This window comes from Talpa occidentalis, unplaced genomic scaffold (genome assembly GCF_014898055.3).
Source record: "Talpa occidentalis isolate TD23 unplaced genomic scaffold, MPIMG_talOcc4v2.1 talOcc4.5, whole genome shotgun sequence".
Classification (NCBI taxonomy): Eukaryota; Metazoa; Chordata; class Mammalia; order Eulipotyphla; family Talpidae; genus Talpa; species Talpa occidentalis.
This window is the reverse complement of record NW_023604861.1, coordinates 68874346-68901414: the sequence shown is the minus strand read 5'-3', so window position 1 is coordinate 68901414 and position 27069 is coordinate 68874346. Positions and strand designations below refer to the sequence as shown.

Below are 27069 nucleotides of genomic sequence, written 5' to 3'. Positions count from 1 at the left end.
TGCAATAGTTCCTTTCCACTCCCACTTGCTGCGTCGTTTGTTCTTGTTGGTCGTTTCAGTTTGTTGTTTTCCTCCTCTCTGCGGGTCGGAGAGTGCCGCCTCTGTGGGCGGGGGAGGGGAGCAGGGTTCTGCGCTTCCCTCCCTTCTGGTCCTCTTTTATGGCCACTTTCTTCTTCGGGCAGTTTGCTGGAGTCACCCGTTTATCTTCCGTGTCCCGGTTCTCACTGGGACCTGCCGCTTTTCCTCCCTATTAACTTTTTTTAATGGGAGATCTTACTCGCAGCGTCTCCTCACCGCCATGTTGCTCCGCCCCATGTTGAGCACAATAGCCTCTAACATATATAAATGCATTTCCTTAAATTCAAAAGAAAGTAGCACTGGGGCTAGTTATGTTGGCAAAGTTTATATCTTCTATTAAAAAGGTGGTTTATTATGACATTTATTTCATATACTAGTTTGTAAGCTCATCTGCTGGTTACCCCAGAAATTATAGCATATAAACTTGACTTCTAAAAGGATGTTAATCCATACCTTTATCCTCTTTCCAGAAAGAACTTGGAATACTTCAACTCCTTTCAACCTAAATGCTATTGTGAATTTTAAAAATATTGCACACATTTTTAAAACTTACCAAGACATTATTATTGATGTTTTATATAGTCAGTATTCACTCATCCACATATCTGCCACTAGCTTTTCCTGTTACATGTAACTTTACAACTTGATCATTTCCCTTCCTCCTAAAGTACATTCTTTACAATTAAAATTGAGAAATATTTGCCACCAGCAGACCCACACTAAAAGAAATCTGAAAGGGAATTCTTTTAGTATGTCTTGCTGGTGGCAAATCTCTTAGTTTTTTTTTAATTTTAAAGTGTTTTTATTTCTCCCTTTTCTTCCACTGTCCTGTTTCATTGAAAAGTCAGCTATTCGTCAAATAGTTCTTCTATTGAAATAGTACTACAAGAGTACAAAAGAGCTCAACTAGGGCTGAATGTTCAGAGTGCTAAGGGACAGTGCCTGAGGTAGAGGACAGGGCACTGTCAGTGGGTTCTCATCCGCAGGCAAGACCACTCAGGCTCAGGGTCCAACAGCAAAAGGGTTTATTTAACAAGAGACTGGAAAAAGGAATGAGCTATGAGGCCACAAATGGCCAGCTATCTCACTCCAGATAGTGTCCGAAGTGTCCAGAAATCCCAAACAAAGCCCGCTCATGCTACTTAAGGTAACACTGCAGCAGCCTGCAACAGACCCAACAGCACCAGGAAGTGGTGCCAGAGAACCAGAGGCTGTTTGTGGTCAGCTGTTTGAGCCCAACAGTGCCTTTGCAGGTGATGTCAGATGTAGGGCCAGAGGCAGGTGCAGCAATCAAGTCTCTGCAAAGATCTATGGAAGTGTGGAGGGAGATCAGAAGTCTATGAAATCTACGAAAGTCTATGAAGGTCAAGGTCTGGTGAATCCCACAGAGGTAGACTGCTGGATGAATCTCTCTCTTCAGAAACTGGGAGCAGAATTCTTCTAGAAAGTGGTCTGATGAATGCTTCCTCTTCAAAGGCCAGTAGCAGAATTAATTCTCCTTTTCTCTTCAGAGGTTCTGCCTAATATCCCCTTCTGGGTCCCCATCCCTACAAGACTAATCAGACAGGTTTCAATCCTAAGCATCTGATTGGACCATTTAGCACCAATCAGCATCTTTTCCATTTTTCAATACAAATAATTAATTAATGATGTGTACCTGAACCTGACTGATCCATTTAGCTTGCACCACATAGCTCCATTTTTGTATCCTAGAGGCAGATAGAAAGGTCAGGGCAGGCTGGTGGGCCTGTTGACTCCAGGAAGCCATGGCCAGAGTGCATGCACAGGCAGTGGGCTGAGTCTGGCTTGCCTCAGCCCCTCAAAATCTAACTTGCCCCACAGCTTCAGGGGGCCAAAGGGATCCAGTGACACTGTTAAAGTAATCTATCTTTCTCTGTAGGCTGTTTCAACTTCCTCTTCTTCATTATCTGAAGTTTCACTATTACAAGTCTGGGTAAGAATTTCTTTTCATTTATCCTGATTAGAATTATGTTTGTCTCTTAATATGCAGATTGAGGTTAAGATTTATCAGTTAAGGAAATTTCTTAGCAATTATATTCTAAAATATTACTTCTACCCAATTCTCTCTCCTCTTCTTCTTTTCAGTCACCAAATGAATATATGCTACATATTTCTGCTGAGGTTTTGTTTTAAGATTTATGTATTTATGCATACAAGAACTGGAGTACAGGCCAGAGGTGTGGGGGATGAGAAGATTCACCAAAGACAGAGTAGGGAACAGAACAAGCACACTGACTGAAATACACTGCTGAAGGAAGCAGCAGGTGAGTCAGGAGAGGTCTGCTATGCCACATGGGTCACCTCCCTGGCTAGGGATCAAACTTGTGCAGCAGTGGCTGTGGACAGCTTCACAGTGCTGCATCTTAAACACTTGCACCACCAGGGAAGCCCCTCTGCTGAGTTTTGACCCTTATGTCCTACCTACTCAGATGCCTGGTCATCTTTAATTGCTGGACACTATTTCTGAAAAATTATTTGTAGAAGTAAATGGAAATGTGGCTGCTATCATTTTCTACAGAGGATTTTTAATACCTCTTCCAGAATCCAAAGTCCTAGAAGCTTTTATCAAACCAAGTTCCTTAGTTTAATTTCCAGGAATTAATTAACCTGTTACAGGGCTAGCCCCTGAGCCTACTAATATGGCTGGTTTATATTTACAAACTGAGAAAATGGCTACTTAACTCCGCCCTTAGGTCCTCGCAACTTCCCTTCGGAGATCATGGGATTTGTAGTTCCCAGTGTCTTGATGGAGTGGGGGTGGCATCCACAAAGCCTGTATGGAATTTGCTCAGGACATCCTTTCCCCCTAACAAACTGACAAGAATTCAAGATGCAAGCTATATTAGGGGTACTTAGCTTATAATTCAACTTTATTCCTAAGGTGCAGTTCAAAGTAAAGGGTGAATATATTAGAATCATGGAGAACCCAGAGTTCAACTTTTGTCACCCTATCCTCTATGGTCTCCAAAAGCCCAGCTCAGCTGCTCAGTCTTTCCCAGGGACACCCCAGTGGAAAAATATTTCCTGATTTGGAGGCACAGCTCCAGTGATTACTATGTTACAATCTTTTTGATGCCTTTTAGGAGATTTGCTTTTTTTATGTTTCATCTAAATTTTTTAAATTGTCTTCATCAGGAGACCTGGCCCCAATTACCAGTTTGCCATTACTAGGCATTACTGAAAATTTATGAATAAGTTTACTCAAAAACAAAGTGTTAGAGCAGCAGTTATCAACATTTGGATATAACTGAATTATATCCAGTGCTGAAAAGATTCTAAATGCTCTCTCTGAGCATACATATAATAGCTTTGTGACAAAGATTTACTGTTGTAAATCCCATTTTTAAAAAAATTTAAATGAATTCATAACACGTAAAGTTTTTAGAATAGTGCCTGGAACATGGTAAGCACTTAATAAACATTAGCAAATAATATTATTGCTGATACCAAAATAAATGACTCCTTGGGCCTCCCCGGTGGCGCAGTGTTTGAAGCGCTGTGTTGCGAAGCTGCCCGTAGCCTCTGTGGTGCCAGTTCAATCCCCGGCCACCGGGCGAGGGTACCACATGGCGCGCAGACCTCTCCTGCCACCTGCTGCTCCCCTTAGCAGTGTCCTCCATCTGTCTGCCTGTTCTGCTCCCTGCTCTGGCTCTGGTGAATTCTCTTACCCTCCCGCGCTTCTGACTGTACCCAGTGCTTGTATAGATAAATCTTTAAAAAAAAAATAAGTGAATCCTTCCTTACATAATTTCCCAACAATCTTAAGTAGTTTCTACTATTTATTCATCATGCTAGTATTACCATAACTCCAGAACACCAAAGTCACACATTAACTTAGCTATTAAAACACATACACAGACACACACACACACACACCCCTTTAGACAGTATTCCTAAACTTAGGTTTTGAGAGCTAGCTATAAGAAATAACGGTTAAGGCTCTTAAAACTGTAGACCTAATTATCAGATATGCATATTATTATTTACCCAAAATGAACCTGTCATTTCCTACTACCTGCAAAGAGGACATATAGATATAACAGATTGCTTGCTATGCAGCTGCTCAACAGTCACACATTTCACAAATGAAAAATGAAATTGAAGGGCTTCCCCGTTGGCGTGGTGGTTGAGCACTGGATTGCGAGGCTGCCCACAGCCTCTGCAGCGCTGGTTCAATCCCCGGCTGCTCCCTGGCCACCTGAGGAGGGTCCCACATGGCGCGCAGACCTCTCCTGCCGCCCGCTGCTCCCCTCAGCAGTGTACTTCGGTCCTTCTGCCTGCTCTGCTCCCCGCTCTGGCTCTGGTGAATTCTGTCACCTTCCCGTGCTTCTGACTGTACCCAGTGCTTGTATAAATAAATAGATGAATCTTAAAAAAAGAAGGAAATCCAAATGCCTTAAAAAATTAAAAAGAAAAATGAAATTGAAAACATTCATTTAAAGGAAGCTGCTGCATTGTGTTTAAGAGAGAGCCACACAGGAAGTTGTGCCATATGACAAGTGCCAAACAGACCATTACAATTTTTTGTTTTGAAGCATGTGATCCATTTACACACTATATGTAGCAGTGATGGTAAGTACCTCTGTAGCTGTAAAAGGCAATATATGAACCACCTACATCTTATGCTTGAAGATCAGCATCCCTACATATGCCTATGCTCTATGAAGGGCTGTCACCTACAGGATAGCAAAACCAGGACAAAGGGCAATGTCTCAGTCCAATCTGTAATCCATCCCTTTAATATGTCTTAAAATAAGATATAGCGTCATAGTCATTTAAGAAGACTACTGATATTCAGTTTGGACCAGATAGTTTGGTAAGCTCTGGATATTTAATGGTAAACAAGATAACATGATCCTGGCCCCCTAGGATTTAGTCTAGTCATACAGAAGAGAGAAATAAATGCATGACTGTACTATGGAAAATAAATACAGAGTAGGGCCTCCCCGGTGGCGCAGCGGTTGAGCGCTGGCTTGCGAAGCTGCCCGCAGCCTCTGCAGCGCCAGTTCGATCCCCGGCCACCGGGTGAGGGTCCCACATGGCGCACAGATCTCTCCTGCCGCCTGCTGCTCCCCTCAGCAGTGTACTTCGGTCCTTCTGCCTGCTCTGCTCCCCGCTCTGGCTCTGGTGAATTCTCTCACCCTCCCGCACTTCTGACTGTACCCAGTGCTTGTATAAATAAATAAACAAATCTTTAAAAAAATAAATAAATAAATAAAAATAAATACAGAGTATTGAGAGAGAACATAAAGAATGGGAGATTAGAAAAAATATCCCAGGAAAATCTTCTAAACTAGAACATGAGAGATGAGTAAGAGATAGCCAAGCAAAATGGGAAAATCAAACATTCCAGAAACTACATGTATTGAGACCCCAAAAACCAGAAAGGCACATTCTGATCAAGCAGAAGCAAAGGCTAAACCTCATCTGCAAGAATGTCTCCATAATGAGGGCATGCAGGACTCCCATCACAAATAAGTTACATATGACAAAGGAAAACAAATCACCCTAAGGAAAAGTCAGGATATACAACAAACAAGAGATTAGAGTGCACACACAGATATCCCCAAAGACTTGGAACAATTTGAAAGATTCTAAATAGACTTAAAGTCAATAAAACATAAAAGAAGATACATACTACATGGCAAAACTAATATGGAACAAGGAAAAATGAAAATCAAATAGAACTACGCTTCTTTTCAACACTGATGTAAAAAGGGTTGTTTTAAGATACAAAATCACAAAAAGAAAAGGAAAGAAAAAAATGAACAAGAGGGGGAAAAATTTTAAGCCAGAAAGCAAATTATTATTTTTATAAGATTTATTTTATTTATACAAGAACCGGGGGTACAGGCCAGATGTGCGGGAGGGTGAGAGGATTCACCAGAGACAGGGGGAACAGAACAGGCAGACTGACAAAATATACTGCTGAGGGGAGCAGCGGGCAAGACAGGAGAGGTCTGCTCGCCATGTGGGTTGCTCCGAGGCCAGCAGGGATCGAACCAGCACTGCAGTGGCTGCAGACAGCTTCACAGTGCTGCGCTCAACCGCCCGCGCCACCAGGGAGGTCCCCAGAAAGCAAATTATTAACTGGTGACTGATTTTAGGGTCATAAGAAAGTTGGTATCTAAGACTACTGGGGGTACAAGTGGGAGGAGGGAAAATGCCCCAAAGAAACAGCCAGTTCACAGGCAGAAATCTGAAAAGGCTCAGGGCTTGGAGATAAGAGAAAATTCTGAAGGCAGGAGCAGAGGGTAGGGAAAGTACGACAAGTTGAAAGTTAGTATAAAGAGCAGTGAGTCCATCAGATATTCTCCTGGAGGTTTACTCTTTGGACAGGCTGTCCAGCTGAGCAGAGGGCTGAAACCTACTCATGGGATTGAGTAAAAGCCTGATTAACCACAAAGTCACAACCTAATTAGCTTTTGAAACCTGAGTAGTTAGGCTTAGAGTCCACCTATCACAACCTCAGGCAAGAGATTCAAATATTTTTTTTCTAGGGAAACTGGTCAACATAGGAGAAAATACCATTCATATCTGACACTTCAACATCTCCGATGAAAAAATCTGACTCATTTAGCACCAAAGAGTGAAGTCACTTAACAACCCCTACCCCCTCATGCAGGCTTCCAATCATCTCTTCAGAGTCTTGCTCTTAAAAAATGAGAGCCAAAGGTTGCCCAACATTTGAGGAAAGCTTTGAACCAAAAAGATAAACACTCATACATGTGGGATGGAGGAAACAGAGTGGGACAAAGAATGTTGAGGTAATAGATATAATGAAAGGGATAGAAAAACATTTTTTAAAAAATCAACATAAATAATATCCTCAGAAAAACAAGGAAAATACTTGGAATATACTGAAACAAGAATAAGAAGATATTAAAAAGTTTTCAGAAAATTTAATTTTTTCAATATATAAAATATAATAGTAGAAATAAAAATTCAATGGCAGGTTTGAATAAAAAATTGAAAGCTCTGCCCAACATAGGAAACATGACATAAGAAAATAAGATTGCAATTACACATCAACCCACGAGGCTCCAAAACTTCTAAAAGAACTTTGAGAAGGGCAGAGAATTAAAAGGACAACATTAACACAGCAAAAATCCAAAAAAAAGTTGTAGAACTGAGAGTAATAGGTTTACAGAATAAAAAGGTCCCCAAAGAGGCCAGAAAATAGATGGAAGGAAAACCAAACAATAGCACATTGTTAAATTTCAGTATGTCAGGAAAAAGAGAAGTTCTTAGATGCTTCAGACAAAATATCAACAGAGAAAAGAAATAATAATCCCACACCCAAAGTAGGGTTTTTGTGGAAAAATGTTCATCAAAGCAACAATTATGAAAAGGAAAAATAAAGCATAATGTCCAAGTACAAGACAAATGGTTAAATCAGGACCCAAATACAAATAAATAGCATGCTTCCAGTAATAAAAATATAAGTATATTAAAACAATTGAGTGGAAATCCACTTAAATGTTGAAAAATAGATGTCCACTCTATCTTTAATGGGATTTTATTATACCAACCTTTCCATTAGAACCACTATAAAAGCTAGATACAACTAAAGAAAGCAAACAAAGTCACATGAAGATAAACCAAGGCAGACAGAGTTTGAGGGGCAAAGGAAGGATAATATGCAGAGCATTCGTTTAAGTCTTATATTTTATTCACTTTTCCTCCTTAGTGGCATTTGATTGCAGAGCAGAGAGGCCAAATAGAAAGTATCAACCAAAATAAATGGTACTGCAGAGAAGGCCCATATAAAACAGCATACTTTTATAAAGTTCAGATCAATTTATACAAAGTTTACCATCAGTTAAACTTATCTATACCTTATTAGCGAGAAAGCATACTTGGTATGAAAAGACAAGTGCCCTTTGCAAGATTTGTTTTTGGAGGGGATTAACAAAGGTGAAGTACCCACTCTGAATATGTGACTACTTTAGACTCTCAAGTTGCAGGACAGGCTGATTTAAGTATAAGAACAAGCAAAGCACCAACATAGTGGAGACGTTTGGTAAAGTTCTAAAAGTATCAATTAGCATTTTTGCTTTGTACATATTTTCCCAAATGTTGTGAATCTCCTCTATATTTAACAAAATCACTTTTTAAAATTCTATAGTTAAAATGGCTAAGAATGCTTCAGAAGACAGGGCAAGGATTTGTGTTAACTTCACAGACTGTAGAAAATAGTCCATGATCATGTTGCATACAGTGCATGAGGAAAGTAACAGACATCCAGGAATTGATGTTCCTGTAACCACTTCTGGGATGTCTTCTCAGTAATTGCTTCTCTGACATGTACTGTGATCTCTGGTAGCAGATGTCTGCTCAATACTTCCATTGATTTATTGCTGTAAATATGATTTACACTGTTTTGTGGCACCCATAAGAAAAGCACTAGCTACTGAATTAGCTTCTGAGATTCTAGAGACATTCAGATGAAAGCAGGGCAGGTCTGGAATTAAATATACCTATAAACAGATAAATGATTTTCCATCTATAAAATAACAACAAATTATCACAGAGAAAGGTTGCCCCTACTGAGAAACAAAATAAAACTAAGCTCTGAAATATGTGAAATCTGAGCCAATAATTTAGTCTTTGCCGTGTGATACACAATAAGGATTAACAAGAAACATCTTTCATTTTCCTCTATTTTTCTTTTTGCTAAAGCATTTAAATATTGTGTTAAATCTTGAAAATAAATAGTCACTATGGGGCCTCCCTGGTGGCCCAAGGGGTTAAGACACAACCTATGAAGCTGTCCGCACACTCTGCAGCACGAGTTCAATCCCTCGGCCGGCCAGAGAGCAATTCACATGGTGCAGCAGACCTCTCCTGATTCACTAGCTGCTCCCCTTAGCAGTGTACTTCAGTCAACCCGCCTGTTCTGTTCCCCAGTCTGTCTCTGGTGAATCTTCTCACTCCCTGAACCTCTGGCCTGTACCCCAGCTCTTGTATGCATAAATAAATCTAAAAAAATAAGTCACTATGAAATTGTAAGCCTGTCCTTAGGAAAACAATACTAGTAGAAACAATGCCAAGTCAAGCAGATACACCTTTGGTTAAGTATACTTTGGGGAGGAATAGACGCAGTTGATGGTCAAACTCGCACCTTCTGTCAGTATTCCCTACTGAAAGAGATAGCAAAATCGGTGTCTATGAGCAAGATGACTCTTAAAATCTTCCTGCTATCAGGAAACTATCCTACCCAATTATATGGGAATGTAGCCCTAACTAGGCTACACTGTTCTGGTGCCCCACATTTTCCTTCTTATTCAACTTTCTAGCAATTTGTGTTCTGCCACTGCATGACTCCAATGAAAGTGCTCTTCCCTTGACTTCTTTTTAGTCTCTTTGCAGGCCTCCATTTTGGTCCTCTTTGCCATGCCCTTCACAACTAGCTTGTCCAAACACAGAGACAAAGATTTCTCCTCCCTTGCTTTCCAAGTCCCTGTTCCTTGTCTTCTCTCTACTTAAAGGGTGCACATCAGGGTTCTAACTTAAGCCAAGTCCTTTTTACTAAACATGCTCTCCTCTGATTTCACACATATAGCAACTATCACGTATGTCTCCTGGCAGCCATTCAATGAATTCCTGTGAGATGAATCTCAACTTTATTTTGGTGACCACCCATACAAGAGACTATCTCATCTCATCTGTATCTCCATCCACTAATTTCTCTGACCACCATCCTTCCCCCGTGAGTGAGTGAAACAGTACAACTCCCATGAGTGGGTCGGAGACTACAACTCTACACTTTTTGTAATAGGCTTCTTATTTTAGGTAAGTGTAGTGTGTCTCTCTCTCTCTCTCTCTCCCCCTCCCTCCTCCCCATATTCTTCTCCTTCACCCTCATCTCTCCTCTCCCTCTCTCCCCTTCTTGGGAGAGCAAGAGTCATCTTGCTCATAGACACCGATTTTATGAGCCTCCACTTATAGAAAATGCATGGTTTGGGAGTGAGAAAGGTTCAAAGCTGGGTCTGTCAAATATAGCTATGTGACTATACCTACGAATTTTTGCAGGATTACAGAGAAAAATATATGTAAAATATTTACATGTATTTCTTCAAAACTGTACTCAGGGCCTAATGAGGTTTTTTTCTTTCTTTCTGTTTAACTCACTATGTAAAACTTCTTACATGCTTTATTTAATTAAATTCTTATAACACCCTACCATTATACCCTGAGGAAGAAGCTGAGGTTGTATGGTAGAATCAAATCAAATCTAGGTATCACTGGCTCTGGACCCCTACTTCTTTACACCACTTAAAGTACTCCAGGACACAGAGGTGCCAGGTAGGCTGGATAGCTGTGGTAGGGAAGATACACAAATGGAAAATTACAACATAATATGAGAAGTACCACGAGAGAGATGAAGAAAATGCTGTGGGGGGTACTGAGGAAAGAAACCTTGATTCCATCTCAAGAAGAAATCAGGGAGGACTTCACAGAGACCGTGCACTGGAGTTGCCTCTTAAAGAACATGAGTCTGACCTCCAGGTAGAGAGGAGGATCTTGTAAGCAGCAGAACTATCTGCAGTAACAGAGATTAAACCCATCTGAGTCACTTGAAAGAGTATGGTATGATGGGAACAAAGAGGAGAGGGTAGGGAACTAGAGTCATGGTAGGAGAGGATGGCAAGAAAGTAGGTAGAGCCCTGCCCAACTGACTAAAGCCATTACAGACGCAACAGAGCTAGCAGGAGCTTTTAAGCAAAGCAGGGACTAATCACAGCTATACTTTCAAAGGCTAATCTCAGTGCAAACATAGAACAGGGATTCTGGAACCCAGAACCACTTGAGGAACCTTTTTTTAAATGACTTGGCTTATAGAATTATTGTAAGTGTTAGCTTTAATCTTTTGGCTGAGGTAGTATCTGTCAGGTTTCTTCACTGTAGGTACTGTTTTTCCTTTGTAATGAATAAGTATCTTATAGTAATGTGTTATATAAATATCATGTTCCTTAAACTTTCATTACTATTATAGTATCCACTGATGTTCTAACTGCATCATTCCACCTATATTTAATAGTTGACATTCTACTCAAAGAAGAGCTTTCTCTTCCCCCCATTTATTTATATCAATATATAAAACTCCATGGGTTTTGATTTCATTCAATGGACAATTCATGCTCAAATAATCCCAGTGTGGCCAGAGTAAGTTTCTTCAAGCTGGCTCTTGTGACATTATAGTATATCCCCTTATTTTAGACCATTGCTGCATATCCTAGCATAAGAAGATATTTCAGAAACCAATTGTGTTTTCCATGACCCAGGAAATTGTGTTTTCCATGACTCAGGTCTAGAGTCAGCTATTTTTTTTTTTAAGATTTATTTATTTATACAAGAACTGGGGGACAGGTCAGATGCACGGGAGGGTGAGAGGATTCTCAAATACCTTGGGTAACTATCATAGAACTGAGCACACCATATCCAGGTGCTCACTTATTTATGAGTATTGTGCTTATGATTATTAGTTCCTTGTGAGATTTATATTGTTCACTATTGGGTCTCCAATCCCTAGCACAGTATATTATACATAGTGGATACTCAAGAAATCTTTATTAGTAATTTTTGTTCCTTTAAGCAGGAGTTCTTTTTTTTTTTTTTTTTTTTTTTTTGTGGGACCCTCACCAGCAGCCGGGGAACAAACCGGTGCTGCAGAGGCTGTGGGTAGCCTCGCAGCCCAGCACTCAACCACTGTGCCACCAGGGGAGGCCCCTAAGCAGGAATTCTTAACCTAGTGACCATGTATCCCTTAAAAGAATCAGGAGAGCTTATGAATTTAGATGTAATTAAAAAATACTAACAAATATTATTTTTACTTAGATATTGGTATTTCCTATCATTCAGAATGTAGGCATGAGATCAATATTATCACAGATATTTTCTAATCATATTAGAGTTAGTAGTGATTTCATCACTACTTTGAAATCATAGCAATCATTAGAACTGTCAAATCTTTTTAATAAAGAAGCATTTATAATATATAACATTAAAATATTTCATATTTCAAAAATAATCCTTTTATTTTATATATTGGAAAATATTCTTTGATGGTAGGAGTATAAATTGGTATATTCACTCTGAAAGTTCCTAGCAAAGCTAATCACATGTTCTAGAAATACCACTTCCTAGGAGAACTGCATATACACATTATCTTGTATTGGAATATTGATAGTAGCCATAAGAAACTGGAAGCCGGGTCTTCCCTGGTGGCACAGTAGTTGAGCACTGGGCTGCGAAGCTGCCCACAGCCTCTGCAGTGCCAATTCGATCCCCAGCTGCCGGCAACGGTTCCACATGGCGTGACAGACCTCTCCTGCTGCCTGCTGCTCCCCTCAGCAGTGTACCTCGTCAGTCTACCTGTTCTGTTCCCCTCTCTGGCTCTGGTGAAATCTTTCACCCTCCCACGCTTCTGACTGTACCTAGTGCTTGTATAAATAAACAAATAAAATCTTTAAAAAAAAAAAAAAAACAACCAGAAACTGGAAGCTACCCAAGTACCCATCAATAGTTGAAGGGAAAAAAAAAAAAAAAACTATGATATTAATTCCAGAAAAATACAGAACTGAGATCAGGCATGCAGGTACACAGATTAATCTCATAAGCACAATGTTGACTGAAAGGTATCAAATACAAAAGAATACATACTATATCATTGCTTTTAAAAGTACTACAGGCAAACATGCCCCCCAAAATGAAACTAGATCATTACTTACCCCCATACACAAAAATTACTTCAAAATGAAATAAAAACTTGAATATAAGACCCGAAACCATAAAATTCATTAAAAAAATATATGTGATACACCTCTAGACATCAACTGCAGATCTGATTTGGGGTTACAACTCAATCAATAAAGGAAACAAAAGCAAAAATTAACAAGTGGGATTATAACAAACAAAAACTTTCATAGTACAAAAGAAACCAACCAAAAATAAAAAGGCAATCTAGGGAGTAGAGAGAGATATATGTACATCATATGTCTAACAAGGGGTTAATTTCCAAAATATATAAAGAAACTATATAACTCAACAACAAACAACCCATTCAAAAAAATGGAGAAAAGGGCCTACCCCGTGGCGCAGCGGTGCTGGGCTGCAAAGCTGCCAGCAGCCTCTGCAGCACCGGTTCAATCCCCGGCCGCGGGCGAGAGTCCCACATGGCACGCAGACCCCTCCTGCCGCCCGCTGCTCCCCTCAGCAGTGTACTTCGGTCCTTCTGCCAGTTTTGCTCCCCACTCTGGCTCTGGTGAATTCTCTCACCCTCCCGTGCATCTGACTGTACCCAGTGCTTGTATAAATAAATAAATAAATCTTTAAAAAAAAAAAAAAGGAGAAAACCCCTAAATTCTGTGTTTAAAAAGTGCCTCAAAACCTAAACAGATATACAAAGAAGACATTCAGATGTCATATAGGTACATGAAAAAATGCTCACTATCACTTATAAGGGAAATGCAAATCAAAACCATAATGACTTACCACCTCACTCCTATGTAAATAACGCAATATGAAAAAAGATCAGAAAAAACAAATGTTGGTGAGAATATGGAGAAAAGGAACATTCTTCCACCTTTGGTAATGACTGTAATTTGGTGCTGCCTCTATGGAAAACAGCATGGAAATTTCTCCAAAAAATAAAAATGGAAATACCATATGAGCCAGTAATATCACTGCCAGGCTTATATCCAATGAATATGAAAACTATAATGTGAAAAGACTTATGTACTCCTATGTTCTTAGCAGCATTATTCACAATAGCCAAGACATGGAATCAACCTCAAGGCCTATCAACAGATGACTAGAAAAATAAATTGTGGGATGTACACTCAATGGAATACTACTCAACTATTAAAGAAATGAAATGGTGCCTTGTGGGACAACATGGATAGATCTTGAGGTGATTATGTTAAGTGAAATAAGCCTGAAAGTGAAAGACCAGATGGTTTCACTCATTTTGTGGAAAATAAATAACCAAAGAAAACAAACCTGCAGAGTACAGAAAAAAATACTTACACTCTGTGGAAAATATACTGGTTACCAGAGGGATGGAAGGGAGGGGGAGATAGAGGAAAAGATTGGCACTGGAGCTCTGGTGGAAGCTGTGTGAAGCCTGTAAACGTGTGAATGGGCCAAAATGGTACTCCCAAAATTATATAGTTGTGTAAATGATTGGCCAATCAATAAAATTTGGGGACAGGGGAAGTACTTTAAATAAAACTAATTTGTGCTGTTCAAAGTCAGAATGGAGATTACCTTTGAGGTGGGGCTGTATCAGAAAGGGGCTACAAGGGGGTCTCTGTGGTGCTGGTAATGTTTTATTTTTTGATATGAATGAGTTGTAGGTACATTCAGGTTGTGAGAATTGCTCCAACTGTACATTGTAATATGTGCACTTTTCTGCATCTATATCATATTTCAGTAAAAGGGTAAAACAATTTTAAAATCCTATTATTCTGAGATGGGAGCCACAGACTTCACAGTCTATCAAAGAGAGTTTGCAAAAGAAATCCTGTTTCAAGCAGAATTTCCAAGGGTATTATCTTAAAACAAACAAATTATCAATACATATAAGTTATTCATTTATATTCATTCAACAAATGCATACTTAGCATCTTATACATACCAGACACCATTCTAGTGACTTCAAGTAGGAGAATTAACAAAACAATCATGCCCAAGTAGAGTAAATATTCAAGAGAAAAGTGTCAACTAAGATCAAAATAGGGGTAAAGGGAAAAATAAAATAGGTAATAAAGAATATGTTGGGGGAGGGGTTCTGATTTTTTTTGTGTGTGTGTGGGACCCTCACCAGCGACCGGGAAACAAACCGGCACTACAGAGGCTGCGGGCAGCCTTGCAGCCCAGCACTCAACTGCTGCGCCACCAGGGAAGGCCCCGAGGGGTTCTGATTTTTAACTAGGTTCTGATTTTTCCCCACTGAGAAAATGACAGGAAAGTAAATAAAGTCATGTGGATAGATATCTGAGGGGAAGCAAACAAGCAGAGGGGATAGCAAGTGCAAAGATCCTGGGGCCGAAGAGTACCTGGGCATGCAAGCGACACCTAGCAGGCTAATATCACTGGAAATAGAGGAAAGGGTAGGGGAAAAAATAGATGAGATCATAAAGATAACAGGAGGCCACATTCCTAGAGATTTAGAGGCCACTAAAAAGCTCTGCCATTTACTCTGGGGGCTCTCAACAGAGAACTGACATGACCAAATCAATCTGGTTGGCTGTGTTGAAATAGAATGAATGGAAGGACATAGATATAAGCAGAGAAGGTAGTAGATAAGAGATCTCAGGGTGCCCCTGGTGACCTAGGGGTTAAGTCGTCACATTATCACTACAACAGCCTGAATTTGATCCCAGGCCAGGGAGCTAACCCACCTATGGCACAGCAGACCTCTCTGTCTCCCTCACTGCTCCCCTCAGCAGTAAATCTGCCTGCTCTGCTCCCCACTCTGTCTCTGGTGAATCTGCTCACCCCCCACCCCCTATACTTCTGGCCTATACCCCAGTTCCTCTAATAAATAAGATCTTTAAATGATAAAAAAAAAATCTCAGGGAAAAAGCATGGAACAGATGCTGTGAAGAACACAAACGCATACAAACACACATTATTATTAGCATTGTTATTGTTGCTGCTGCTGTCTGTTATTAATGAATCACTTGAGAGTAATCTACAGTTTTCACTACCTTCAGTCCTGAACATTTTAGCAAACAGTTCCTTTCTCTTACATAACTGCATTGCTACAATCAAATTCAGAATATTTTTCAGTACCCAATGCTAGGTAGTACCATATTCAAATTTTACCAATTGTCCCAATGTTGTTACTTATAACAACCCCAATCTGGGCTACATTTAATTATATCTTTTTAATCTCCTTTAATATGGAAGAGTTCCTCAATCCCTTTTGTCTTTTATAATAAAGGCAATTCTGGGAAAAAATACAGGCTATTTGCATTGTAGTGCCCCTCAATATGCACTGGTTTGTTTCCTCGTGATTAATTTCAGATCATACATTTTTGGCAGAAAAACATGATAAGCTATGTCAAGGAGCCCCTAGATGTAAAGGGCAGGTTTATGGGTAGGAAACAGGCTAAGGCAGTAAAGGAAGTGAAAGAAAACCCAGGGAAGACAACCTCAAGGTGAGAAAAGGTATTGAGTAGAATGGGTCAACAGTGCCCAATGCTGTGAAGAGGTTCAGCAGGAAGCTGCCCCATTTAACACTGGGACACAGTGCAGCTGCTCCAGAGAACAATTCCAGGGATTTTTGGAAGTAGAAACCAGTTCATTATGTTGTATAGTGAATGAGAGAGAATAAAGCAGTAAATGGAGACAAGTTAGAATCACAGCACTCGGACTTACAAAGGATCTTAGAGGGATCTATGAGATCATATAGTCAGCCCAATCACTTTTCAGATAAGGAAACTGAGGTTCCAAAAAGCCAAACACCATGCCCAAAGTCACACATCTGGCTGGAGACAGAGCTAGTAATTAAATCCAAGAGACCTAATCACCAGGTACAATGCCATGCCCTCTTCTAAGCTTGGCATCAAAGGAAAAAAGTGTGGGAAAACTATCTCAAGGAAAAGGTTACTTAGAAGTAAAGTAGATTTCCTCTGTCTTCAATAATCTGCCTAAATCTTAAAAAAAAAAAGTACACTGGTCTTGTTTCGCCCTGTGGCAATGCACTCAATTTTGAGTTCCCAATTTTGAGAGGATATGCAGTAAATCGCTTAAGTGTTCTAGCTCCAGCACTCACCAGGCTTCACCTCCCACAGTATGCTCCTAACCCTAGCAATATACTGAACTCACTCTCCCTTCAGGAGACCCTGCTTTTAATTAGCTGAGTCTTCCAAAAGCTCTTCCATAGGTGGTGTTTCCCCCTTTCCCTATCCCTTTTCTTCCTTTTTGCCAAATTGATAAAGTCACTTTCTCCAGGAAGTCTGCCCTTCAATGTCTACTTCTGTACCTTTAGGTGAAATTTTTCTGGGTCAAAAAAGGCTTAAATTCATGAAGAGCCAACAGGTGTTATCTCACAACGTCTGCATACACTCTCCTTACGAACATCACATATTTTTGAAAATGGCTTAAAAGACAGTCATATTTCCTAAATCTGAAGGGATGCAAATCGAGATTTTATCATAGCCAAAAAATCTTAGGTCACTCAGAAGGCGTGTTTCATTCATTGTAAGGTCCACAGACAGATTGCAACAGAAAAACACTGTCCTTAATGGTCATTTTTTCCATCTAGAACAGGAGAACAGCAGAAGAAAGAAGCTAAACAGAATTTAGTATTTTACTTAAGAGCAATGCAGTAGATAGCAGTCACTGGAGCCATTCAAATTTTTATATTTTATAAAAAGAAGAGGCTGAATATTGCCTCTCAGTGCCCAGCTAAGAAGACATTTTCAAGAGTTTCTCCTGACAAAGCAAGTATAGAATGAGTTCTATAGAAATCTCATCCCCATTTCACACTTCACTCTTTCCAAGTAATTTGAGATATGAAGAACAACAAATAAAAATATATTAAGTCCCTTACTATGTCCACAAAAAGTGCTAGGCATGGGGATATGCATAGAACTCAGATCAGGTGGTGAAGTAAGTCAACAAATAAAACATGTGCAATGATTCCAGAAGGGATGTACTTGCATGATGCATAAAAAAGTGAGGGCCTAAAAGAGTCTTGAGCTGAGGGGCTTCAGGAGGAGATGATGCTACCCTAAGATTGAAGGATACAAAAGACTATACAAGTAGAAAAGTGAGAAGTCGCTTCAAGCAGCCAAATGGCAATTGCAAGATAAAGATACATAAAAAAGGATGCTGGGTTCAGGGAACTGCAAGCAGTTTGATGTGGCTGGTGGAGGAGAGCCCATCATAGTAAGCCTTGAAGATGACTACGCTGAAGGGCTTGGACCTTATCCTACAGGCAACAGGAGTCACAGGCAGATTTTAAATCTGGCGTTAGGAAGATTCACCTTCGCTACTAAATCACCCAAGGGTTCACTTGTGCAACCTTTTCATTCATATCCATGACTGGTATTCAGCAGGTATGTACTAATTATACATCAAAAGGATAACTGGCAAAAGAAAAAATAAATTAGACATCAACAAAATTTAACTTTTGTGTTTCAAGGAATACTATTAACTGAAAAGACAACTCACTGAATGGGAGAAAATATTTGCAAATAATATACCAATAAGGGATTTATATCCAAGTAAATAAAGAACTCTTATAACTCAACAATAAAAAAACAAACCAATATTAAAATGGGCAAAGGATTTGAATATTTTCTCTAAAGATGATATGCAAATGGTTCATGTATGAAAATATAATCAATATTTGTCATTTTAAAAATGCAAATTAAAAGCACAATGAGAATAACTCCCCACCTAGTAGAATGGGTACATTTAAAAATATAAAAATAACAAGTATTAGCAAGGATGAAGAGAAACATACTTTCCTATGTTGCTGAGAGGTTATAAAATGAGTGGCTCTTTAGAAAACAATTTGGCATTTTTATTTCAAAAAGTTTAACACAGAGCTACCACTTGATCCAGCAATTCTACTTCTAGGTATATAGTCATGAAATTGAAAAAACACATGTCTACACAAAGACTGTGGAAAGACTATCTCCACTGCCTACAGGGATAGACTCACCATCTCCTTAACTTGTTCCAGCTAATTCCTGTTGGGTCTTTCTGGAGAAGAAAGAACACTGGACAGCGTGTCAATTTAATGAAAAAACTGGGTCTGTTCATTTAAGAATTTAATAAAATATATGCAATGTATATTATTAAAAGTTTATTCATTAGCTGGCAATGTATTTTGAGTTGAAAAATGTATTTTGAGTTGGTCTATTGAGCTCTGAAACATAGCAGTGAGGTCCATAAAATCTTGCTCCTTAGAGCAAAGAATATACAATGGAACACAGTTTGTTCAATAAATTGTGCTGGGAAAACTGAACCTCCACATGCAATAAAATTAAACTAGACCACCACCTCTCACCATGCACAAAAAATCAACTCAAAATGGATAAAAGAACTGGACATAAGACCTGAAACCATAAAATATATAGAAGAAAATATAGGTAAAACACTACAAGCCATACATCCCAATAACATCTTTAAAGACTCATCACCCCAAGCAGTGATAGTGAAGGCAAAAATAAACACCTGGGATTACATCAAACTGAAAAGCTTCTATACAGCAAAAGAGACATTAACCAATACAGAGAGACACCCCACTGATTGGGAAAAAAATCTTTGCACTCCATTCAACTGATAAGGGACTAATCACAAAGATATACAAAGAACTCACATGGCTCAACACAAACAAAATAAACAATCCAGTCAAGAAATGGGCAGAAGAACTTAAAAGACATTTCTCCAAAGAGGAAATGCAAATGGATAATAAGCATATGAAAAAATGTTCAACATCCCTTATAATCAGGGAAATGCAAATCAAAATCACACTGAGATACCACCTTACACCAGTAAGAATGGCACATATCAAAAAAATACAAGCAACAACAAATGCTGGCGAGGATGTAGTGAAAAAGGAACTCTCCTACATTGCTGGTGGGAGGGCAAAGTGGTCCAACCACTATGGAAAGCTGTCTGGAGGTTCCTCAGTCTACTAAAAATGGAACTACCATATGACCCTACAATTCCACTCCTAGGAATCTACCCAAAGGACACAAAAACATTGATTCAAAAGAACACCTGTACACCTATGCTTATTGAAGCACTATTTACAATAGGTAAAACCTGGAAACAACCCAAATGCCAAAAATAGATGACTGGATCAAGAAGATGTGGTATATATACACAATGGAATATTATCCAGCAATCAAAAAAGATAAACTCATGCCATTTGCAGCAATGTGGATGGAGCTAGAAGGAATTATGCTCAGTGAAATAAGCCAGAAGGAAAAAGAAAAATATCGGATGGTTTTACTTATAGCAGAAATATAGGAGAACCAAATAATACATCAGTGTAAAAAAAATAATAACAATACAAAAACACAACAAAGCAAAAACAGACAATTATAAACCAGAGACATACTGTAGGGGAAGAGGAGGGAGAGGGATCAGAAGGAGAGAGGGAGGGAGGGAGGAGCACAGGGGACTGTGGTGATGGTGCATGGGTGCATTGCGTAAGGAAATTTTATGGGGACTAAACCTGAGGGGATGGGGGAAAGCAAATATTGTTTAAAAATGATCAGTGATGTAAAAAGAAAATAGCATTAAAAATAAAAATAAAAAAATCTTGCTCCTTAGAGCCTTCTATGGACCAGTATTGTCAGCCTCACATAGGAGCTGGTTAGAAAAGCAGAATGTCAGGCCTTTTACCAGACTTACTAACTCTGAATCTGGATTTTAGCAAATGCCCTATTGACTCCTATGCAAATGATATTTGTTCTCAAATACTTTAATCATATTTAAGACAAATCCAAGTATAACAAATTCAAGTCAAATTTACAAAAGGAGCCTGGCTGCTGAAGGCATGTAGTCCACGGACTAACGGATGACTTTCCATGTGGTTCAAGTTTCCTGGGGAAGAGTCAGTCCCAGAAGCAGAGGTAGCATGTCAGCCTTCGCAGCAGCTTCCTTTTTCACTTTGGGAGACAAAAATGTCACTTATATTGCAAGTGTGTTCATGTCCACATCCTTGTGGGTAGGAGATGCCCAGGACAGCCCTGTTTAGAGATGCTTTCATAGGAATAGCTTTTCACTCACCAAAGTATAATCTAATTTTCAGTATTTTTCCTTATAAAACTGCAATTTTCCTGGGCCTCCCCTGGTGGCTCAGCGGTTGAGCGCTGGGCTGCAAGGTTGCCCGCAGCCTCTGCAGTGCCGGTTCGTTCCCAGCCACTGGCGAGGGTCCCACAAAAAAAAAAAAAAAAAACCTGCAATTTTCCCAGTGCAATGTTTTTCAAGCAGTGACCCATTACATAGCAACCATATTTTCCAAACAAAAACACAGTTATATATTCTGAATTTAAAGAGAGAGTCATGATAAGACAAGATCAAATGTACCCATGAAAATAACTGAATGGAGTATCTGTAACTGTCCTGGGAAATCTAGGACACATGGTGCCAAAACCCATGAGGCATTGATGACCTGCATGAAAATTATTTTGACCTTAGTTATTCTCAGGGTATGCAATAATTCTGGGCACAACAATTTCTCTCCCACTCTGGCACCTTTTTATGTAACCTCTCTTCTACAATCCCATCTTCACTTCTCTGCCTTTCTCACCCTTTGGGTCTCAGTTGAAATGCCATCTCTCTAGAAAGGGGTTCTGGGACCCTTATCTAAAGTAGCTTCCACTTGGGCCTCCCCGGTGGCGCAGCGGTTGAGCGCTGGGTTGCGAAGTGCCCGCGGCCTCTGCAGCGCAGGTTCTATCCCCGGCTGCTCCCCCGCCACCAGAGGAGGGTCCCAAATGGCGCGCAGACCTCTCCTGCCGCCCGCTGCTCCCCTCAGCAGTGTACTTCGGTCCTTCTGCCTGTTCTGCTCCCCACTCTGGCTCTGGTGAATTCTCTCACCCTCCCGTGCTTCTGACTGTACCCAGTGCTTGTATAAATAAATAAATAAATCTAAAAATAAAATAAAATAGCTTCCACAACTTCATCCAACTCAATTCTTCTCAATGATTATTTCCTTCTTAGTTCTCATTCCAATCTATATTCACCTGTTTTTCTCATTCATTTGTTGTTGGCCTCCCCCACAAAAATTTAGACAGAACTTGGTGGTGTTCACTTCTGCACCCATTTGTACCCGGTATATTCTAGACAAGAAATGAGTTTTAGATGAATAAACGAGAGAATAAATGTATCCAATTTACAAAATACACAAAACTTAATAAGTTGCCAAATAGACTGACTTCTAGTCTCACTGTTCTAGAATAACCATAAGATAATTTATGAGCAGACCATAAGCTTCCATCAAAACCTTTTGTTTGTGCTCTTGCAATGATGAGTGAGATCCACTGAACAATAGATGGTCCCACCGAGTAACTTAAATCTCTTTCCCTCTCAGAGTAGTACTTATAAAACGGAAAGACTATCTCTGAGTTGGGAAAGGGGCGGGGGGGGGGGGATTCAATAAATGACCCGCATATATTTGCATATGTGTTTGTGTATGTATATAAATTGGTACAGAACTGGCACACAACATGATTTTGATTCTTTGTTTCCCTTATTCAATCCAACAAAGGACTAAAAAAAATATTAAGTCACATCTCCAAGTCTTTCATGTGAATCTGCTTACTCAACATTCCAGGTCCACCACGGCTATTAGATTCATGTCTTCAAATCCAAAAAATTCAAGTGTATTTACATCAGATTATTTCATCCATGTTACAACTAGTAGACCACTGTTTTAGGTTACTGTTTCAAAGCTGGTGATATTCCTAAAAGTGAACTTTAACATGGTTCCATGTCTAGACAGAGTTCTAGCGACCCACTTCAAGTACTCTTGAATAAAGCACAGGATTGGTAAACAGAATAACAAGGAATAAAAAGCTTGCTTCTGTTTAGAAGCAAGGCACATTGATAGAGAATGTCACTGAAAAAAAATAATAAAAGCAGCTACAAAGCAGTGAAACAATAGCTTTGGGCTTTGGAATCAGACTGATTTGGGTTCTAATTCCCTTTCTATTGTCTTAACAGTGGCTATAAGCAAAGTTCTTAACCTCTCTCTGCCTTCATTTCCTCACCAGTAAACCAGAAATGCTAACAGTACCAATCTCGTGCGGCTGTTGAGAGCATGGGTCAGATAAATCTAGAAACACATTTTCTGAACTCAGGAAATGTTGGCTTTGCTTATTAAAATTCATTCACATCCTAGAGTCTTATATACATTTATAGATGAAAGTATTTAGAATGAAAGAATGGCATAAAATGATACATATCAATTGAGTAGCACTGGAGACAACAGATGCAAAACTTTAGGATGACTTATGCATCCTTTCATCAGAGGCTGGTAAAGGTCTTACATAGAGTATTATATGGCACGTGGGAAGTAAAGAATTTATGACCTTTTGAAAAAGAAAGGAAAAAATAAGAACAGAAAGACTAAGGTAAGAGAAAATTAAAACCTAAGGAATATGAACTTCAGCCTGTGGGCAATGAAGAATCCTTGCTTTGTTTTTAGTGTATGTGTGAGTATTTAATTAAATACTACTCCTACCACTGCTAAGAACATTTATTGAGCAAAAACTAAGCATGTTAAAATGTTTGTATACATTGTTTCCAATATAACACCTCAGTTTAGGTATTATTAGCCCTTTACACCCTGAGAGGTTAAGTCATTGGCGCACATGGTGGCAGAAAAAGGCAGAGTGGGATTAGCACCTGAGGGGTGAAGTCAAAGTCAGTGCCCTCTCCCCAGAACATCAGTGCAGAAAAACCTCCCTTGCAATAAAGAGCCAAAAAATAAGAGAAAAGAAAATTGAAACAAGGAACTAGTCAGAAGCAACATAGTGATCCAGAGTAAGGAGTTAAACATCTTAAGCAACATAGTGATCCAGAGTGCAGCCATTCTGAAAACAGAAGGCAGATACAAGAGAGGGAATGTGTTCATGACCTTTTCTTTCATTTACTCCATTTCTGTGTCATGTTCTGCTACCTGAAGTAGAAACCAAGTTAGTAATTATTCCAGTCTCTGTTCAAGCCCTTTTTCAAAGCCTGATTTGAATCCTTTTGTAAGCCCAATAGCAAACACTGCTGTCAGTATTGAGCTGCCGTGTCAGAGCTGCGTGTCAGGGCAATGATATAGCATCACCTTTTAATCTGTTGCCTGTATTGAAGGGTGATCATTCAAAAGAATAAAACTAGGTTACCACATTCAATAAATCATATTATGCTTGATATACCAAAAGCTTTAAAAAAAAAAACAACCTGTCAAATCAGGAGGACACATGCTGAGCTCTGATGAGCTCTCCAAATCCTACATAATTATTTAAGTTCATCGTCTTCTCAGAGATCACTGGTTTTATCAAATGGAGTGTGATATCAATTATCTGTCGGGTTGCTTTCTAACTAATACTCTAGGTAAAGCAGCACAGTAAATAAAGCAGTAGGAGATGTAGGCATTGTGAATGTCTTTCAAACCAATGTAAATTACAAGTGGCAATTACATTATCTCATCTTACAGAATCAAAAGTGAGAAGTTTTAATATTCATGTAAGGAGTTAAAAAAAAATCCAAAATATTTTTTGCATCAAACCTTAGCTACAGTCCTCCTCATTCAAAGGCAAACTTCATTATTTTAAGCGGAAAATAGCGCAACTTAGATATGCAGAAACGAATGAAAATTCATAGAATGAAATAGTCATGCTTATACACACATTTATACATAAATAGTCCTAACATTTTATAATATTAGTTTCAAACACCTAATATGTTTCTGGGAATAAAATTTTGAAAGATATGACACTAGAGAGTCCCTCATGCTAAGGTAAAAACTAAGGTTTGTGCATGACCTTCACCCAAAAAAGATATTTACTTTCATATGGTAAAACAAAACAACAATATAAACATTCTAATTTTACAGTTCTTAATTATATAATGATCTGTGGTTTGTGTTCTTTTAATCTGTTGGACTTAATTTTATTCCTATGTGCAAAGACATACACGAATACGAAAGAACTCTGCTCACCTATACATATTCAGACCCAGCCAGTTATCATAGAAAATTTAGCAAAGCCTCCTTCCTCTGAAGACAGGTTTATTACTATTTCATTACTCAGCATAAAGATATACCCACCTTAATAAATCAACCAGAACTTAGCTCATCTTTTTTTCCTTTCATCATCTGACACCCTCTGCACATCCAGTTCTACAAATAACTCCATTCACCTTTTCTTCAAATCTGACTGTTTCTTTAAGTATGCCAGATATTATCGGGCATAGTCCAGCTGCCTGTCGTAACAGTGGTTTACTGCAACTCCACCCTATTTCCACCTTCAGTCTCAACAGTGCATTTAATTTTTTCCTACTAGAGAAAAAAATCAAGATTAGGTGTTCAAATCCTTAAAGTAGTTCACTGAACTGTCACATTACCATTATTTAACCCCAGGGAATTTTTTTGTTTAATTGCCATTCTCTCCCTTCCCCCAAAGGACTATATCTTATTTTGATGTTGTAATGGAAAGCACTGCATTAAGGTACAGCAAAAACATAATGGGTTTAAATTTTTAAACATCTAACCTTTTCAGTAGTCACTGTTAATCATTTGCACCTGTGACTTTAATAGTCAAATTGGCAATTAGAGAAGCAAAATCTCCAGGAGAGAATTAGGTAAGTATGCCCCAGTCACAACTACTATCATATCAAGGAGAAAGGGGGAAAAAATCCATTTTTCATGAACATGAGGAAAGTTTTACACATTAGTTTCACCAAATCTTTAGGATAATTGCCAGCAATTAAAATTCTTCAACTTCTAAAAGTCAAGTTCTTTTTAAAAAAAAAAAAAACTTACTGTTTTTCAAATATTACAATTTTTACTTTCTCTAGCAATTTTTCAACTTTAGTCTTAAAAAAAAAAAGACTAGAAGGAGCACAAAACTAGGAGAAGGGGAAAACTAGTCTTTTATATCATTCTCTCTACTGAGAAATTAAGACATTTACACTGCTTTAACCATTTATTCTATTATGAAAAGCAAACTCAAGACTCAAGAGCACAAGAGGCAGTTATGCTGAAAATGGGATGGAAGTTGTTCTGCATCAACAAACACACAAGTTTGGAAGGTACAAATATGGCCTCTGTCAGTTGTGGCCCATCTTCAGGTAGTCATTTTCCTTGTGAGCAGAGGTTCTGAATCATGGAAATCTTCCTGAACTGCCTGAAGGCTGAAAGGGATTCCCTGTGAACAGCATCTGGACCACACCTTGTTTGTCACACAAGAAACCTATGAGTACCAGAGGAAAATGTGTCTGATCCAAACGTGAGGACAGGCTAAGAATCAAAATATGTCCCTCCATAATTGAATAGGAAAGGCTATTCCTCTAGTCCTGTGCTGCCAGTCCTAGCCATCAGCTAGCAGATGTTGGTCATTCTGTGGGCTGGCGAGTAGGATTTTGTGGTTCAGCAGCTGCCAACATTTTTTTAAAATCAGTGATGCTGTGGAAGCATCCATTTAGTGTATAAATATACTTAGTGGCATAAAAACACTGTCAAGTGAAATATTAGAGAACAAGCTCCCCACCCACTGCAGAAATGTCCCAGTGTCAAAGAATCTGGGATGAAGATTCCAATTACCTGTGGCAAAATTTGTTTTAGATTTTTTTTTTTTTAATCTTGCTTAACTGAGGAACCTACTGAGGACCCTCCCCAAGATAATACCCACAGTTCAGATTATTGGTTTACATTTACCTAGTTAGGGAAGGAAAAAGTGTTTGATAGTTACCCAGGATGCTTCCACTTGTGGCAGGAATGAACACCAAAAAAGCAGCAGGACACTCAACTCCTTAAGATGTATTCCTTCCAGAGGAATAAGGAGGGGGAAAAAAAGATCTCTTTCCCTTCCCACCTACACCCCCCACCCTCATTTCTGCCCTAGCTTTAGAATCAGCAGCCCTTCTGTGATTCGAAGCAGTTCCAGAGAGAATCCTTTATTTCATGGGCTCCCAGAGCTGACCCCGGGAAAGCCAGGTGGGCCATCCTTCTTGGCACCCTTCCACCCTCCACATCCAACCTCTTCCCACCTCCCTAGTCCACCTCCATACCTGATAATGTCGTCGTTGTGTCCCAAGAAGAATTTCTGGCTGTGCTCTCGGGTGTTGTAAACCACCCCGACCCCAGCCACAAAGTAGACGACTTCCTTGCCGGTCGTGTAGTACAGGTTGTTGCGGCACTGGTGACCCCGGTACCCGTACACCCACTCCAGCCGGAGCTGGCAGCTGGGAGCCGTCCGATCCGCCATGATAAGCCGACCC

At 39.4% G+C, this 27069-nt stretch overlaps 1 protein-coding gene across 1 annotated transcript in view; it reads right to left on the bottom strand.

Moving 5' to 3' along the window:
• Positions 1-27069, bottom strand: part of EML6 (EMAP like 6) — a 282524-nt gene extending 255455 nt beyond the window's left edge. The window contains exon 1 of the mRNA XM_054687741.1: positions 26860-27069. Coding sequence (XP_054543716.1) covers positions 26860-27056 — 197 coding nt within the window. The 5' untranslated portion in view covers positions 27057-27069. The remainder of the gene's footprint in view (positions 1-26859) is intronic.